The sequence below is a fragment of the Abramis brama genome (genome assembly GCF_963993115.1).
Source record: "Abramis brama genome assembly, chromosome: 2".
Classification (NCBI taxonomy): Eukaryota; Metazoa; Chordata; class Actinopteri; order Cypriniformes; family Leuciscidae; genus Abramis; species Abramis brama.
This window is the reverse complement of record NC_139964.1, coordinates 58,597,656-58,615,641: the sequence shown is the minus strand read 5'-3', so window position 1 is coordinate 58,615,641 and position 17,986 is coordinate 58,597,656. Positions and strand designations below refer to the sequence as shown.

At 40.1% G+C, this 17,986-nt stretch overlaps 1 protein-coding gene across 1 annotated transcript; it reads left to right on the top strand.

The window, feature by feature from the left end:
• Positions 1-162: 162 nt before the first annotated feature.
• xpa (xeroderma pigmentosum, complementation group A) lies at positions 163-16,086 on the top strand. The gene is made up of 7 exons (XM_084097537.1): positions 163-309; positions 875-1,059; positions 1,181-1,291; positions 1,462-1,567; positions 1,797-1,962; positions 14,699-14,816; positions 15,055-16,086. Exons 2-7 carry the CDS (start codon positions 882-884, stop codon positions 15,207-15,209), a joined length of 834 nt encoding a protein of 277 aa, XP_083953663.1. The 5' UTR covers positions 163-309; positions 875-881; the 3' UTR covers positions 15,210-16,086.
• Positions 16,087-17,986: the final 1,900 nt, after the last annotated feature.

Sequence of the window (17,986 nt, the reverse complement as noted above, 5' to 3'; positions counted from 1 at the left end):
TGTTGTTACATCTTTACATATCAAAGTGTAGCTATGACATAAGTTATCGACGGATGCTGCAAACTCTTCAAATTAAGTTTCGGCTGTAATGACTGCAGTTCGTCTCAGCTGCTGCGAAAGGACCGATAGATGGCGATGTTGGATTAGTGGCGCAAAATATCCAAAGAAGAGAAGGACTGGACACAGCACGCTCATAGACAGAAAAAGAAAGGGAGCACACTCGTAAACAGAACAGAAACGCTGCTGGACTGTCATTTTTAAATTCCATTAAATTCCTCATTAGACTATAAAAAACAGAAACGGTTTCCGGTAAGATGTCGCTTTACAGATTAATTGTCGTTAAAAGTCTCGAGCTCTTTGCTTTCTGTATAGTAGTAACCAACTTTAGTTTATGCCGCATACATATATTATTATTACCACTTTAAATTTACAATATATTCAATTTGATTTGTGATTTCTCTAATATTGTATGTATTTTTTCATTTATTTATTTGTATTGATCTGATGAATTATGATAATCAACTCAACTTTATGCTTTATACATAATTGTAGTAATATTACAACTGCAAGTTTATAATATATTAAATTTGATTTGTGATTTCTCTAATAACATACGTATGTACTTATTTATTTATTCATATTGATCTTATTGCTTGTGTTAAAATCTTAAAAGATTTAGATTTCAGTCACTGCATAATTTCAATCTTGATATTATAGTATTTTATGGTGAAAGGTTTTTCATCTTGGGTCACTGCTTTATTTCCAAACTGTAATTTCTATATGAATATGTTTTAATTGCTTACTTATTCTTTTATTGTGAAATAAATAAATGAATGAATGAGTAATTTTTTTTCCAAACTGGTATTGTATATAGACTGATCATGGATGTACCAGATGCCAGTCATTCTCAAGAAGCACCAGCAGATTCTGTAAACTCTTCACACGAGCCCAGCGTGTCCTTAACACCACACATGTTGGCCAAAATAGAACGGAACAGACAACGGGCGTTGATGCTCAGACAAGCCAGGCTCGCCAGTAGACCGTCTTCAGCTATAGAAGGCATGTGTTTGGAAACTGTACAACACATACAGTACTTGAAATTGCATGAATTTCACTTATTTAAGATTGTGTACCTAATTTGATCATGTACCATGGTTTATAATAATCTGTCTTCCCTCAGGTGCTACTTGCGCTAAAGTGGCAAAAACCATAGACTCTGGTGCAGGGTTCTTTATTGAAGAGGAGACAGCAGAGGATGAGCAGCAGGAAACGAGAGTGGTCCAGCAACCAGGTGACCAAAAATGGCATTTGTTTTAAATATCTATTTTAATTAATATTTCATGTAAGTGCTTTAACAAAAAATGCATGCTTAATAACCATGTTACCTGGCCAATAGACATCCTTTATAATACTGAGTGACAAATTAATTTTTTTTTATGTGTGTGTGTGTGTGTGTTTCAGCCCCAGTGATGGAGCCTGATTATCTGATGTGTGAGGAGTGTCAGAAGCCATTTATGGACTCTTATCTCAGCAACAGTTTTGATTTGTCTGTGTGTGATAAATGCAGGTATGTCATCCATTCTGTACGTGGTCACAGTGGGTTAAAACATACTGTTAAACTTGGTACAGAGCGTTTACTGGCTGGTGTTGTTAGTATAATGTAGTTGTTTTTGTCTCAGTATTTCAGTTCCGTTACTTTATTGTGTTTCCTGTGCACCTGCAGTTCAACAAGTGCTCAAAACAAGTACTGTAATGTGTATGCGTAATTCATTTTGTAATTGCATATGTTTGCATAGAGACAATGAAGTGAAGCACAAGCTAATATCTCGCACTGAAGCGAAACAGACTTTCCTTCTGAAGGATTGTGATCTGGATAAGAGGGAGCCAATGCTGCGATTTATCCTGAGGAAAAATCCTCACAATCCACACTGGGGAGACATGAAACTCTACTTAAAGACACAGGTAGGTTCAACACATCCTCAAGCCAGAGCTGTAAATATAACCTGATCTCGCTCAACCCAGTTATTAAACTCAAATCCCTTCTAAGGATAAATGAAATTAGTTTTTGTTTGTTTTTGAAAGAAGCTCCTATGATTGCCAAGACAGCATTTATTTGGTCAAACGTAGTAATATAGTGAATAGTATTGTGAAATTTTTTTACAATTTAACTTACCTGTATTCTATTTTAATATATTATAAAATGTAATTTATTCCTGTAATGGCAAAGCTGATTTTTTTTTTCCGCTCTAAGCTTCAGTGTCACATGATCCTTCAGAAATCATTCTAATGTGCTGATTTGGTGCTCTAGTAACATTTCTTATTGTTTTCAATGAAAACAGTTGTGCTGCTTAATATTTTTGTGGAAACCGTGATACATTTGTCAGGATTCTTTGATGAATACAAAGTTCAAAAGAACAGCATTTATTTGAAATAGAAATCTTTTGTAAAATTATGTCTTTGCTGTCACTTTTAGTCAATTTAATGTGACCTAGCTAAATAAAAGTATTAATTTCTTATTTTTTTTATTATTATTCATTATTATTAATGTATTATGAGGTTAATGTATTGTGAGGCGGTTGTTATAGCGAATAACAAACCCCTACGCGAAGCGGATGTGTCTTGAATCAGCCTGAAGGGGTTGTTATTCGCTATAACAACCGCCTCGCTATACATTATCCCGCTTATTACATGGCTACCTACAAAATAAATAAATATTAACAAAAATAAATTTGACCCAAATTATTGATTTAAAAAGGAGTTTATTGATTTAAAAACGATTGTATTGCTTCCGCTAAAGAAAATAGTCCGTTCCTCGTCCATAGCAACGCTCTGTTTTTCATGGCAACGGTGTGTTATACTTCGCAGCGTCTGTTATGTCAGTAATGGTCATTATTGTTATGTTTGCTTATTACATGGCTTGGTTGAATTCCAATGTAGAATGCGGTCTGTTATGTAAGGGTTAATGCCCGACGAGGTGTCCATTATCAGGTTTTAATGGACGACGGCGAGGCGTGAACCGTCCGACGCGCAGCCGAAGTCCATTAATACCTGACAATGGACACCTCGTCGGGCATTAACCCTTACTTATACCATGGTCACTTACGAAAGAAAGAAATATTTAATCAATTAATAATACTTTAATGTGTTTTAGAGTAAAAATCGTGAGGGTTTTTATTTATTAAGTCGAGCGCACTATTTAATATCTCCCGTATACAGGCGTTGCCAAGCAACGTGGCCACAGCGACCCGACCGCAGCAGTTGATCAGTGAGTTTGAGCCAGCGCAATCATTTAGAACTGTCATCAGGCAAATTGACGGGACGCCTTTCCTAGGTGTACATTATCACTTTTTAATGGACACCCTGCAGCCAATCAGAATAGAGTATTCACCCAGACTATTGTAACCCAGGTCACTAGAGAGATTCTGTTGATGTAAGGAGAGAGAAAAAAAAAAGACTAACACTTGTGAATATATAAAACAATTATTTTATTAATATCTGTGGGGAAAGAAAAAAAAAAATAGAAAGTTTAAGATTCTAAGAGAAAATAAGAAAATGCATAAAATAAAATAATAAAACTCATTTAGGAAAGTTATCCAATTTAGCAAGACGAAGATTGGTTCAATTCAACGAGTGGGAGTTAGCCCCGCCTTAATAGGTGGACTCAGGGCAAGGGTGATGCAACACTTTTTGCGAGACACTGAAGCGGCTAGTTCAAGTTAGAAAAGCTGCTGGTGCGATCCTAAAGAAAGAAACGAGAATTAGAACGAACAAACCAAGAGTTAAATCAGAGAATCGATAGAGAGACTTTTAGATTAAAGTGCGGATTGAGTTTCATCGGTCAAACGTTACGAGTGAATGTGTTATTGACTGCTACGAAGAGAGTACATATCCAAAGTTGGGAGTTTTGCCCTTCATAGCCGAGAATTGAGTTCTCTTGGTGAGTGTTGTAATTAAATAATTCTTTTTGTGTGTAAAATGCTTGATAAATGGTATTAAATTACTAAATTCTGATGTTATATGCAGTTGTATGTAAAAGAGTTGACCCTTTTTGTTTATAATGGGAAGAGTATTGCATGTATGTGTTGAATAATTAATGTTCCAGAGTTAAAAGTCACCTCGAGTGGTTAATAGAGGTTATTTTAACGAATTTCGTCGTGTATTTGAGCTATGAGTTAATGCGCGATCATGACGCACATGTAATACGGGCAGATGAGGCCTAAGTGCGTCATCGGAAAAATAGCTCTTTGCACATACAAATTATATGTGCTAAAGTAAGACGAAATTTCAGTAAAAGGAAAAAAATGTTTAATGTTGTTTATATGCAGACTAACTGCTCTAATGATGTATATTTTTTGAAAGGAATGTCTAATTGTATTTTTGGCCTTGTCTTTGCAAGGTTGGGTCTTTTCTTTCTTTCCTTTTTCCCTTTTTTTTTCCTTGTTATTTTCTTCTTCTTTTCTACTCTTTGTTATTTCTGAGTCGGATGCTGCACATTTCCTGGACACCGGACGATTTTGAAGGAGAATTGTATGTGAATTGTCCCTGCTTGCTTCACATCGGAAAAAAACCGTTGCGAGCGGGAACTGGCGAGCCATTTGCCCATATAAGGAAGGACCGAGCTTGTGAATCAAAGAACGAAAGGAGTGGTATGATTGTGCACACATCTGAATTGAACTGTTGATCCGAGATACATTGCGGAAGAAGGATCTCGTGAGAGCGGCATTCGAACTGGAACTGAGAATTAGTGTGTATATAAATTATATACATATATATATGAAAAGAGGAATCTGAATTGTATTGAATTTGAGACTGCTAATTAAGCAGTACATTTGACCTGTGATTTTATTTTCTCTACTGTTATATATATTTTTTTTCTTTCTCTATCAAATTCCATTGTATTTCATTTCAATTCATTTTGATTTTATTTTTTATTTTTTATTTTTTTTTGGAGAACGAGAGTAAAAGGTATTCTTAAAGGGTTATCAATTGGAAAGATTGTATTTGAATTTAAAACGTTTACTTAACCTTAAATAAGCCAATTAGAAACAAATTGAATAAGTAAACAAATAAATCATATACATATATTAATAGAATAAGGGTCAATTAAATTTATTAGCTTGAAACTAAATAGGTAATAAAAAAGAGAGAAACAATAATAATTATAAACTAAATAGGAAATATAAATTAGGGTTAATATATTAAGTTTACATTTATTTGTTCCACGGCAAATCTTTGCTGTTCTCCTGGTCATTATATATATTTTTTTTTTCTTTCCCTCCTGTGTGATGTGATGTTTTAAATTTCACTGCTTTATCATTTAATTCCTTAATACATCATTCCAAATTTTCTAATGCAACGAGTGTTTGTCACAAATTCTTTCTTCCCTTGCTGTTGACGCAGTCTCTTGAGCGATTCTGGTCTTCTGGTCACTGGTCCAAATTTTGAAGCGGTGCACTTCATGCTCATTTGCATATTTCGCTGTTTGTAAGTGAGGGTTGCACTGTCGCCGCGACGCAGGTTACAGAAAGTTGGCGAGCCAGCCAGGAGACTGTTGCTTAGCAACAAGGACAGTAATAGGAAAGGTAGGAAGCGAGCAAATTTGTGAGAAAAAAAAAAAATCCCCAGAGTGTTGACCCTACATTGTGATAATGGAAATCATAGAGAGAGAAAGTGTGAACATTGAAAATGCGCTTATAGTCAAAGGCCTCACGTTGACTGAGGCGGATGATGAGCTAGTAACTTTCTTGCAAAAGTTTGGCTCAGTTAAACGTAACTTGATAATTGATGATCAAATTTCTGAGTTCCATCAGCATGCTATTGTGGAATATGTTCACAGCTCTGCGATGCTGAATTTAACGCCAATGTTACCCTTAACCCTGGGAAGCCTCTTGAACCCAAGTGTCACATTCCAAGTACGAGCTCTGGCTAGCGTCTGTAACCGGACAGCTAGTGATGAAGTCACTGAGGGGTATATTGAAAAATTGAAGGCCCTTGCTAAAGAGAGTGAGAGGCCCCTCTCAGATGTGCTTCAGGAGGAGTTGGAAAAACTCCAAGCTCACTCTGCTAACTGTACTCCAGAAAGAGCACAAAAAGCTTGCGTTGATGATTCCCTTAGTTCAGAGGCGTCTTGTTCTCCGATACTCTTATCGACCAATGCAGAAACTGTAGGAATGCGAATCCCAAAATCCAAAGACCCAACCAAGAGACGGATGGCCCCAATGGCCTTCCCAAATCCAGAAACCACTGTTGATGGTGTCACAGTGACTACCAGCCCTGGTTTCCCTGTGAACATTGCAGACCCACCGGGTATTCAAAGAATGGTAGTAGAGCACATAGTAAAGACAGCTGATGCTGCAATGGTGCAACAAACCTCAGTTCGCCTTAGGATTTTCTCAGGGAGGTGCCCACGCCCTCCAAATGAACCTGATTTTGATACTTGGCGAGCAAGTGTAGACCTTCTGCTAAGTGACCCGTCTGTTTCAGATTTACATAGAGCACGTAGGATCTTAGACAGCTTGCTGCCTCCCGCTACAGACGTAGTGAAGCATGTGCGACCTCCAGCCTTGCCTGTGGTATACCTAGAGTTACTAGAGTCAGTGTACGGTTCTGTAGAGGATGGTGATGAACTGTTGGCCAAATTCATGGGCACCTTACAGAACCAGGGTGAAAGGTCATCTGATTTCTTGCATCGGTTGCAAGTTCTTCTGAGTTCAACGATCAGGAGGGGAGGTATTGCGGAGAAAGATCATGATCGTTGCCTCTTGAAACAGTTTATGAGAGGGTGTTGGAACAATGGTCTCATTGACAGCCTTCAGTTAGGAAAGAGCGAGTCTCACCCACCCACTTTTGCTGAATTGGTTGTGTTAATTCGAACAGAGGAGGGTAAGCGTGCCTCCAAAGAGGAGCGAATGAAAATACACCTTGGGTTGTCAAAAACTCCTGTTGCTTCCCCGAGGCCACGGTCTGCCACTCAGCAAGTGTCTGTCTATTCACATGAGACATCAAATTCTAGCAATTCGGAAACTGACTTCCTAAAGAGACAACTTGCAGAAGTACAGGCCCAAGTTGCTACTCTAGGTCAAACTCCAAGCCAGAAGCGCCTGAGTGGGTGTTCTGAGAAGGCAGAGTTGAACACTTTGAGGAAAGTAGTGGAAGAGTTGCGCACTCAGGTAGCCTCTATGAAAGCATCCATGGCTCAAGAAGTGAAGTGTGGAAATTCCGATGACTCAGAAGTCGCTAACCTGCGACGACAAGTTGCTGAACTGCAAGCTCAGAGTGCTGCTCAAAAGAGTTATAGAAACTACTCCCGAGAGACTGCTAGTCCCCGAGTTTTTCTGCCACAGAATTCGTTTGAGACCGACACAGTTAGAGGTGCTAGAAGGGCCCAACCAATGGCCAATCGGCCTCGCCCTGGGTATTGTTTCCGTTGCGGAGAGGATGGCCATTTGGCTGTTGCTTGCGATAATCCTGCAAATCCCCCGAAAGTTGAGGAAAAGCGGCGTAAGTTGAGGGAACAACAGGCCCAGTGGGACTCTCTGCATGGGAATTCCTCTTTGCCTTTAAACTAAGGGAAGTCTCTGTAGCGGGGCATACAGAGACAAGGTGTAAAAGTAACCGCCCTAAATGTTATAGGCAAGTGCCTGTCGCTAGCAATCATGAGTCACCCTTAAAGAATCTACCGAAGGGGTTAGTAGGAGTAAAGTGCACTGCGCAGATCAGTATTGGTGGTAAAGAGGTAGGCTGTCTCCTAGACACGGGCTCTCAGGTTACTACGGTTCCCCAGTCATTCTACGAGGCACATCTGTCTAATCACCCGCTGAAGTCGTTAGAAAATTTGTTAGAGGTGGAGGGAGCTAATGGGCAAGCCGTGCCATATTTGGGTTACATCGAGTTGGCCTTGAGGTTTCCGAAAGAGTTTGTAGGTGTTGAAGTCGAAGTCCCCACTTTAGCTTTAGTAGTTCCGGATCTAAAGAGTATGTCACAAGTTCTTGTCGGTACAAATTCCCTGGATGTACTTTATGGCCACTGCATTAGGGAGAATCAGAGTAACCCTTGTTCGAGCCTCCAAGGATACCAGGCAGTGCTTAAAGTCCTGGAGGCAAGATGGAAGCAAACTAGCAGTGAAGCATTGGGGCACGTGAAGCTGATAGGGAATTTACCTGAAGTCATACCTGCCGGGAACACGGTGGTCCTGAATGGTTCTGTTCAGCTTAGGGAACCTTGTATGGAGAAATGGGTGACTCTTGAGCAACCATCGGCCCCATTCCCAAGCGGTCTCTTAGTTGCAAGCTGTGTGCACACATTGCCTTCTAGACGACCTTCTCAGCTTTCCGTCTTACTTAAAAATGGTACTCAAACAGATATAACGATCCCCCCTAAAGCTGTTCTTGCTGAGATCCATGCTATACAGAGGGTTATAGAGAAAACTTCCCAGAATTCAAGCGAAGTTGAATCATCAGCACTTACCCATGCCAACCTTACCTTTGATTTTGGAGACTCTCCTTTGTCTTCAGACTGGAGGGAGCGGATATCAAACCGGTTAAATTCTATGCCTGAGGTTTTCTCTTTACATGATCTTGATTATGGCTGTACAGGTCAAGTAAAACATCAAATCAGATTAACTGACGAGACACCCTTTAAGCATAGGGCACGCCCGATCCACCCCCAAGACATTGATGCTGTTCGAAAGCATCTTCAGGAACTAATGACTGCTGGAGTGATTCGTGAGTCTGAGTCCCCCTTTTCTTCACCCATAGTGGTAGTCCGAAAGAAAGATGGCTCGGTGCGGCTCTGTATAGACTTTCGGAAGTTGAATTCCCAGACGATCAAAGACGCATATGCTCTGCCCAACCTAGAAGAGGTTTTTTCTGTACTTACCGGCTCAAAGTGGTTTTCGGTGCTTGATTTAAAGTCTGGGTTCTATCAGATTGAGATGGATGAGGCAGATAAGTGTAAGACTGCTTTCGTATGCCCTCTTGGATTCTGGGAATTCAATAGAATGCCCCAGGGAATCACAAATGCGCCAAGTACATTCCAAAGGTTAATGGAGCGGTGTATGGGTGACCTCCACAGGAAACAAGTACTAGTCTTCATTGATGATTTGATAGTCTTTTCAAAGACCTTGGAAGAGCATGAATCGCGGTTAGTACAAGTCCTCGATCGACTTAAAGAGTACGGATTGAAGTTGGCGCCTGAAAAATGCCGTTTCTTCCAGACATCAGTCAAATATTTGGGGCATGTCGTCTCGAGGGACGGGGTAAAGACTGACCCGGCTAAGATTGAAGCTCTAAAAACTTGGCCAAGGCCCACAAATTTGAAAGAGCTGAGAGCTTTCTTAGGTTTCGCGGGGTACTATAGAAGGTTCGTGTGTGACTACTCGAAGATAGTTAAACCTCTCACAGGACTCACTGAAGGGTACCCTCCACTTCGTAGGGGCCGCAGCGGGAAACGAGAGGGGGGGGAGTACTTCAACACCAAAGAGCAGTTCGGTGATCGGTGGACTATTTCGTGTCAGAATGCTTTTGACGTCATCATTTCTAAGTTGACCTCTGCTCCTGTTCTGGGCTTTGCTGACCCCAAGCTCCCATATACACTTCACACCGATGCCAGTACTACGGGGCTTGGTGCGGCATTGTACCAGGAGCAGGATGGGCAGATGCGGGTAATAGCGTTCGCCAGCAGGGGACTGACAAAGAGTGAGGCAAAATATCCTGCACATAAGCTTGAATTCTTGGCGTTAAAGTGGGCTGTTACGGCCAAGTTCAGCGATTATTTGTATGGCACAGACTTCACTGTTGTAACAGACAGTAATCCTCTGACATATGTTTTGACTTCTGCGAAGCTTGATGCTACCAGCTACCGCTGGTTGTCTAGCTTGTCGACCTACACCTTTAAGCTCCAATATAGGGCTGGGAGTCAGAATCAGGACGCAGATGGTCTCTCCCGGCGTCCGCATGGTGAGCCCTTGGATGATCTGATCTCTCAGAAGGAAAGAGAAAGGATCAAGCAGTTTACACTTCACCACCTTGCGGAGCCTGGAAACGGGTCTGATTTTCTCATGGCAGATGTAGTGAAAGCCATTTGTGAGAGACATGAGGTGATTGGTTTGCCCGAAGGGCCTGGTTTGGCACACTTTTCAATTACATTAGTCGAGTCCCTCACTCATTGTGTTGATGCCTTGCCGAATGAGTTGCAGCACGAAGCTGAGCATGGTCTGCCTGATCTCCCTAATCTCTCAGAGGCAGCATTAGCAGAATGGCAAGGGAAAGATCCAGAGCTTGAGATAATAATTGAGTGGATGAGGAGTGGGACTAGGCCAGGTACTCTGAGGGGCCAGCCACCTGAAATAGTATTGTGGTTGAGGGAGTGGAGTCGACTTGAGCTGAAGAATGGGCTGTTGTATAGGAGGAGGCAGGAGCATGGGGTCTCTCGCTATCAGCTTGTATTACCAGCAGGGCTAAGGGAAATGGTATTGCGCAGTCTACACGATGACATGGGGCACTTGGGTATTGAAAGAACCCTGGACTTGGTAAGGTCCAGGTTCTTCTGGCCCAGGATGTCTCAGGCAGTGGAGGAGAAGATCAAGACATGTGAGCGTTGCGTGCGCAGAAAGAGGGTTCCAGACAGAGCAGCTCCACTGGTCAACATTCAGACCAGTAGACCTTTGGAGTTGGTCTGTATGGACTTTTTGTCGTTAGAGCCAGACCACAGCAATACCAAAAACATATTGGTCATAACAGACCATTTCACGAAATACGCCGTGGCGATACCGACCCAGAACCAAACAGCTCGTACAGTCGCGAAATGTCTGTGGGAAAATTTCTTGGTTCACTATGGCTTTCCAGAGAAGCTGCATAGTGACCAAGGGCCCGATTTTGAATCCCACACCATCAAGGAGTTGTGTCATATTGCGGGTATTCATAAGATTCGTACCACGCCATATCACCCCAGAGGTAACCCGGTAGAACGTTTCAACCGGACACTTCTCCAAATGCTGGGAACATTAGATAATGAGAAAAAGTCCAGGTGGAAGGAGTTTGTGAAGCCCTTAGTGCACGCATACAATTGTACGCGCAACGATACAACCGGGTATGCTCCTTATGAGCTCATGTTTGGGCGGTTGCCTCGCTTGCCAGTTGATTTAGCTTTCGGGTTGCCAACAGAAGCTCCGGCCAAGTCTCATTCCCAATACGTGAAGGATTTGAAAGATCGGTTGCGAGAGAGCTACGAGATAGCTAAGAAGAACTCTGTTAAATTAGCAGAGCGTAACAAAGGAAGGTTTGATAAACGCGTGGTTGTTTCTACCTTGGAGGAGGGTGACAGAGTCCTTGTGCGCAATGTTAGATTGCGAGGGAAGCATAAGCTCGCTGACAGGTGGGAGCAAGGTGTCCAAGTAGTAGTTAAGAGAGCGGGAGACTTACCGGTGTACACTGTCCGACCAGTTGGGCAGAGTGGTCCTTTCAGGACGTTACATCGAGACTTGTTGTTGCCCTGTGGGTTTTTGCAGTCGGATCGAGATGAGCAGCAGTCTAAACAAAGAGTTTGCAGGCCCAGAACTAGAGCCTGTGCTAATAAGGATGATTCACAAGAGTCAGAGTGTGAGTACGAGTCTGAGACCGATCAGTTCTTTAGTCCTGTACTTGGGGACATGTTGGACTTTGAAACTCGGGTTCTGGTGAGCCCTGAGCAATTACTCTGCTCAAACCCTCAGAAAGTCCCAATTGACTTACCTGTTGTTGAACCTGCAAGAGAGAGTATACCTACCTGTGAGTTATTAGAGGAGAATTCAGAGGAACCTGTAAGGGAAAGCTTACCTGAGTCTGGAGAAGTAGAAACGCCTTATGTTGAGCTGGAATCTGGTCATAGTGATCCAGGGGTTTCGGTAAGGGAAGAGCCAGGATTGGATCTCTGTCCTGAGTCTGTAGGTGAATTTCCTTCTCAGGAGGTTGAAACAGACGTTGATAGTGAGGTTGAGAACATAACTATGAATGCTGGAGTTGATGAAAGTGAACGAGAGAATGACCCGGAGTCCGAGGAAGGAGTTATCCCCAGGCGCTCGCAAAGAGAGCGACGACCTGCAAAAAGGCTTGAGTATCCCCAGTTAGGGAATCCACTTACCGTAGTGATTCAATCTCTGTTGCAAGGTCTAAGTATGGCATTCAGTACTTCTTTGGAGGAGGTGAATGCTTCTACTATTGATGATGTGCCTGTGGTTGTGGCTCAACCCAAAAAATATGCAGATGCAGCGAGGACGTGCATGTATTCAGGAGGGGAGGGTGTAACCCAGGTCACTAGAGAGATTCTGTTGATGTAAGGAGAGAGAAAAAAAAAAGACTAACACTTGTGAATATATAAAACAATTATTTTATTAATATCTGTGGGGAAAGAAAAAAAAAAATAGAAAGTTTAAGATTCTAAGAGAAAATAAGAAAATGCATAAAATAAAATAATAAAACTCATTTAGGAAAGTTATCCAATTTAGCAAGACGAAGATTGGTTCAATTCAACGAGTGGGAGTTAGCCCCGCCTTAATAGGTGGACTCAGGGCAAGGGTGATGCAACACTTTTTGCGAGACACTGAAGCGGCTAGTTCAAGTTAGAAAAGCTGCTGGTGCGATCCTAAAGAAAGAAACGAGAATTAGAACGAACAAACCAAGAGTTAAATCAGAGAATCGATAGAGAGACTTTTAGATTAAAGTGCGGATTGAGTTTCATCGGTCAAACGTTACGAGTGAATGTGTTATTGACTGCTACGAAGAGAGTACATATCCAAAGTTGGGAGTTTTGCCCTTCATAGCCGAGAATTGAGTTCTCTTGGTGAGTGTTGTAATTAAATAATTCTTTTTGTGTGTAAAATGCTTGATAAATGGTATTAAATTACTAAATTCTGATGTTATATGCAGTTGTATGTAAAAGAGTTGACCCTTTTTGTTTATAATGGGAAGAGTATTGCATGTATGTGTTGAATAATTAATGTTCCAGAGTTAAAAGTCACCTCGAGTGGTTAATAGAGGTTATTTTAACGAATTTCGTCGTGTATTTGAGCTATGAGTTAATGCGCGATCATGACGCACATGTAATACGGGCAGATGAGGCCTAAGTGCGTCATCGGAAAAATAGCTCTTTGCACATACAAATTATATGTGCTAAAGTAAGACGAAATTTCAGTAAAAGGAAAAAAATGTTTAATGTTGTTTATATGCAGACTAACTGCTCTAATGATGTATATTTTTTGAAAGGAATGTCTAATTGTATTTTTGGCCTTGTCTTTGCAAGGTTGGGTCTTTTCTTTCTTTCCTTTTTCCCTTTTTTTTTCCTTGTTATTTTCTTCTTCTTTTCTACTCTTTGTTATTTCTGAGTCGGATGCTGCACATTTCCTGGACACCGGACGATTTTGAAGGAGAATTGTATGTGAATTGTCCCTGCTTGCTTCACATCGGAAAAAAACCGTTGCGAGCGGGAACTGGCGAGCCATTTGCCCATATAAGGAAGGACCGAGCTTGTGAATCAAAGAACGAAAGGAGTGGTATGATTGTGCACACATCTGAATTGAACTGTTGATCCGAGATACATTGCGGAAGAAGGATCTCGTGAGAGCGGCATTCGAACTGGAACTGAGAATTAGTGTGTATATAAATTATATACATATATATATGAAAAGAGGAATCTGAATTGTATTGAATTTGAGACTGCTAATTAAGCAGTACATTTGACCTGTGATTTTATTTTCTCTACTGTTATATATATTTTTTTTCTTTCTCTATCAAATTCCATTGTATTTCATTTCAATTCATTTTGATTTTATATTTTATTTTTTATTTTTTATTTTTTTTTGGAGAACGAGAGTAAAAGGTATTCTTAAAGGGTTATCAATTGGAAAGATTGTATTTGAATTTAAAACGTTTACTTAACCTTAAATAAGCCAATTAGAAACAAATTGAATAAGTAAACAAATAAATCATATACATATATTAATAGAATAAGGGTCAATTAAATTTATTAGCTTGAAACTAAATAGGTAATAAAAAAGAGAGAAACAATAATAATTATAAACTAAATAGGAAATATAAATTAGGGTTAATATATTAAGTTTACATTTATTTGTTCCACGGCAAATCTTTGCTGTTCTCCTGGTCATTATATATATTTTTTTTTTCTTTCCCTCCTGTGTGATGTGATGTTTTAAATTTCACTGCTTTATCATTTAATTCCTTAATACATCATTCCAAATTTTCTAATGCAACGAGTGTTTGTCACAAATTCTTTCTTCCCTTGCTGTTGACGCAGTCTCTTGAGCGATTCTGGTCTTCTGGTCACTGGTCCAAATTTTGAAGCGGTGCACTTCATGCTCATTTGCATATTTCGCTGTTTGTAAGTGAGGGTTGCACTGTCGCCGCGACGCAGGTTACACTATGGTATAACAAGAAATAACAGACCGCATTCCACATTGGAATTCAACCAAGCCATGTAATAAGCAAACATAACAATAATGACCATTACTATATTTATAAATTAACTATAAATCCAGAATAATAAATGCTGTAAAACATAGTTTTCATTGTGATGATACCTAATGCATCAAATTAACAAATTAAAAATTGAAGTTTTACTATATCATGCAACGGTTTCATGAATTCTTATGTGTCTTTGGTTTGTTGTTTTTTGTATACCATTTTGTTTTATTTTATTGAATGTTAAGGTGGAAAACCGCTCTTTGGAGGTATGGGGCAGTGAGGAAGCTCTGGAGGAGGCCAAGGAGAGTAGAGAGGAGAACAGGGAGGTTCAGAAGCAGAAACGCTTTAATAAAAAGGTTAAAGGTATGAAAGCTGACCAGCCTAGTGCATTACTTTTGGACGGTCAGAATCTTTTTCCACTTGAAAAGGTTGTACACTTAGAGAAATGAATAGTAATCAAAAATAATCTATATTTTAAAATTCTCGTGAAACAAAATTATTTTGTGCACCTTCGAATGAATGAGGCTTAATTTGGTCACATGACTACATTTGGTCACAGTGTGGAGTTATACATTGCTGTCAATCTTCGTCTGGCTTCCAGAGCTGAGGCGGGCCGTAAGGAGCAGTATGTTTAAGAAAGATACCAGTATCCATCAGCATGACTACGGCCCTGAGGAGATTCTGGACGAAGAGGAAGATCTCTACAGGAAAGTGTGTCAAACCTGTGGACACGAACTCACTTTTGAGAAAATGTAAACGCGTCTTCAAACCATTGTACAGGGAAGAAGCAGGGTACGGATGCAGGTCAGCGAAGAGTAATCCCGATCACGTTTCTGGTCCTCGACACATTCCTTTGGCTCACAGTCCAGGTACCAATACCGGTTGTGTATGAAAAATCGAATTTTCACTTGAACTTACCCGACACTCCTGTCCTAACCAACATAGTGGTGCTGTTTTGTTTTTATGCCTTCTGAAATGTAGAAGCATGAGCAGTAGTGTCAGATTAGAGTTTGCTGCACTAGATTTGATCACAAGAGGGCACTGTAGAGCTACCATTTTGAGAAAACTGCAATCAAAATGATAAATGACGTAAGGTTGCGTTTTTATGGTTTAGGGGAGAGTATACTGTTGAACATGTTTTATATATGTGAAATGGAGAAGAAAAAATACTAAGGAAATATACTAAATATTACACCCTTTCAACTGTGTATTTAATATTTAGGACGTGACTACCAAAAACCTGCTCTTTCACATGTGGTATTATAAATGACGAGGCAAAAGCACCAAACTGGTCCAATGTTGAGCTTGTAACAGGAGCTCTTTCTCAGTCTCCTACCTCGTAAAGTCCAGCGCCTGTTTGTTCGGCGAGGGATTTTGATGATTCCATACAGACTGAGAGATTCTCTCACGGTGTTGTGTTTCAGTCTCTGTGACTATTGAAAGTATCCGACGAGGAGCACAAACACACTCTTCGTCCTCACCTTTCGTGCCAAGGTTGCTAGATACTTTTTTGCTGTATTATAAATAATGAATTTAGTCTATGAAATGTTTGTAATAAATTTTACAAATTAGAAAATGTTTCTCCATTCTGTGTTTACATTATCCATTATCAGCTTATATTATCTGATGTCTCAATGACCACAAACATGCATATTATTATTCTTCAGGGACCAGCGACCACATGCCCACTTTTATCATGGAAAGCTTGTGTATGTGAGTAAGAGTGAATGTGTGACAGTTCCTTTTGTCATGATGTCCACTAAGGCAGGGTTACACATGCTTTGCATTGCTGTCATAATTTGTGTCCGCCCTATATCTTGTTAGCTTTTTCTTCTCTATCCCATTTCGGCCACTGTAGAATAAGACCAAACGAAGGACACCTCCAGTAATATCCTATATTTAATTTATGATAACCTTCTAATAATATAATACAAATGTATATATATATATATATTTTTTATTTATTATTGTTGTCAATGAAAAAAGTTGTGCTGCTTAATATTTTTGTGGAAACTGTTTTTTTCAGTATTCTTTGATGAATAGAAAGCAGCATTTATTTGAAATGTATTTTATTTTTTAACAATTTAAAAGTCTTTACAGTCAATTTTGATCAATTTACCCCAAACTTTTAAATGGTGGTGCATGTGCAGAGCTTGTTGGTTGGTTTTCCATTAGCTCTGTTTCATAGCTAGCTGTTAGTAATTTATAAGTCACATGTTCACTGCTTCATTTTCCTCCCATTGATTGAATGGCCTGCATATTCATTTTGTCGGGCTATGTCAAAACTCATGTGTGAACTATGGATGCAAAATTATTCAACAGTGTTAAAGTCACAAAAGGGTAATGAATTCATTCCTCAGGCCCTTTTAGTGGGGCATTTTTATTTCTGTTCTCATGCCTAGTGCGTTCTTGTGACCTAATTGTGAAGTCTCAGCATAGCAGTTCTGAAATTCAAAACCCTCCACACTTTTATCATCATTCACACTGACTCAACTAATGCACACAGGGACATGAGATGAGCTGTCTACTAAACTGTCCACCTGCAATCACATAAGTACTGTGATAATCGGTCTAAAAATCTATTTGTTGATAGTCACAGGCGAATAATAATAATATATATTGTATAGCATAATATTAGCTAGAAAATAAACTGCTTTTACAGGTACATCTTTTACATTGTGCCATGTAACGCTGCTTTTGCTAGATATAAATTGTAAAGATTGCTTAGCGTCTCTGTGCTGCTGATGATGTCCCCAAACCCTGCTGACCTTTAGGGTCAAAGTAAGGCCGAAAGACCAGCAAAGCACAGCAGAGTGAGAATGAGAAGGACATACCACGCTAATGCCTGTGCTTTGATTAATGGCACTCATCATTTGCCACCTGCTGTTTTACTGCTGTTTTATATGGCCCTCTGTGAGTAACTGATCTCAAAGTGCTTGCATGTGTGGCGTCCACATTTTAAATAGCTGCCTAAATTTAACAGCTTTGTAGAGGTCGTTAAAAATTCAGACACTGACGAGTTTGTAAGCAGTTTGTGTTCTGGTGTGAAAACGACCACTCTGAAGCATTTAATGTAGTCGGTTATATATGCAGCTGTTATAGTGGATCCATCGTTCACCCGTTCGGACTAATGATGGCAATACATGAGATGAGTGCAGGCCCCAACTACTCCATATGCAAATACTTTACATACTGTTAGCAGGTGTCCTATATAGCCCCGTACCCAGCTCCTCCACGGCTCTGGAGGATAGATTAACCATGGCCGGGGAGGGGTGTGTGCAGCCTGGCACCCCCCAAGTCAAATTCTCTACTCATTAAATGTTTAGATCTTTTCTGTTGCAACTACTGCTACAACTAATTTTTTAATTTGCAAAAAATCAAGAATCTTGTTCTGCTGGTGACCTCTTTTCACCCACAATTACTGTGAAAGTTGATATTTTCTTTGGTATTTAATGGAATTAAAAATGCTTAACCATAACACTTTATAACAGCGTTCATTAAGTTGATAAACGCTGTAAAATGTGTAATAGTTC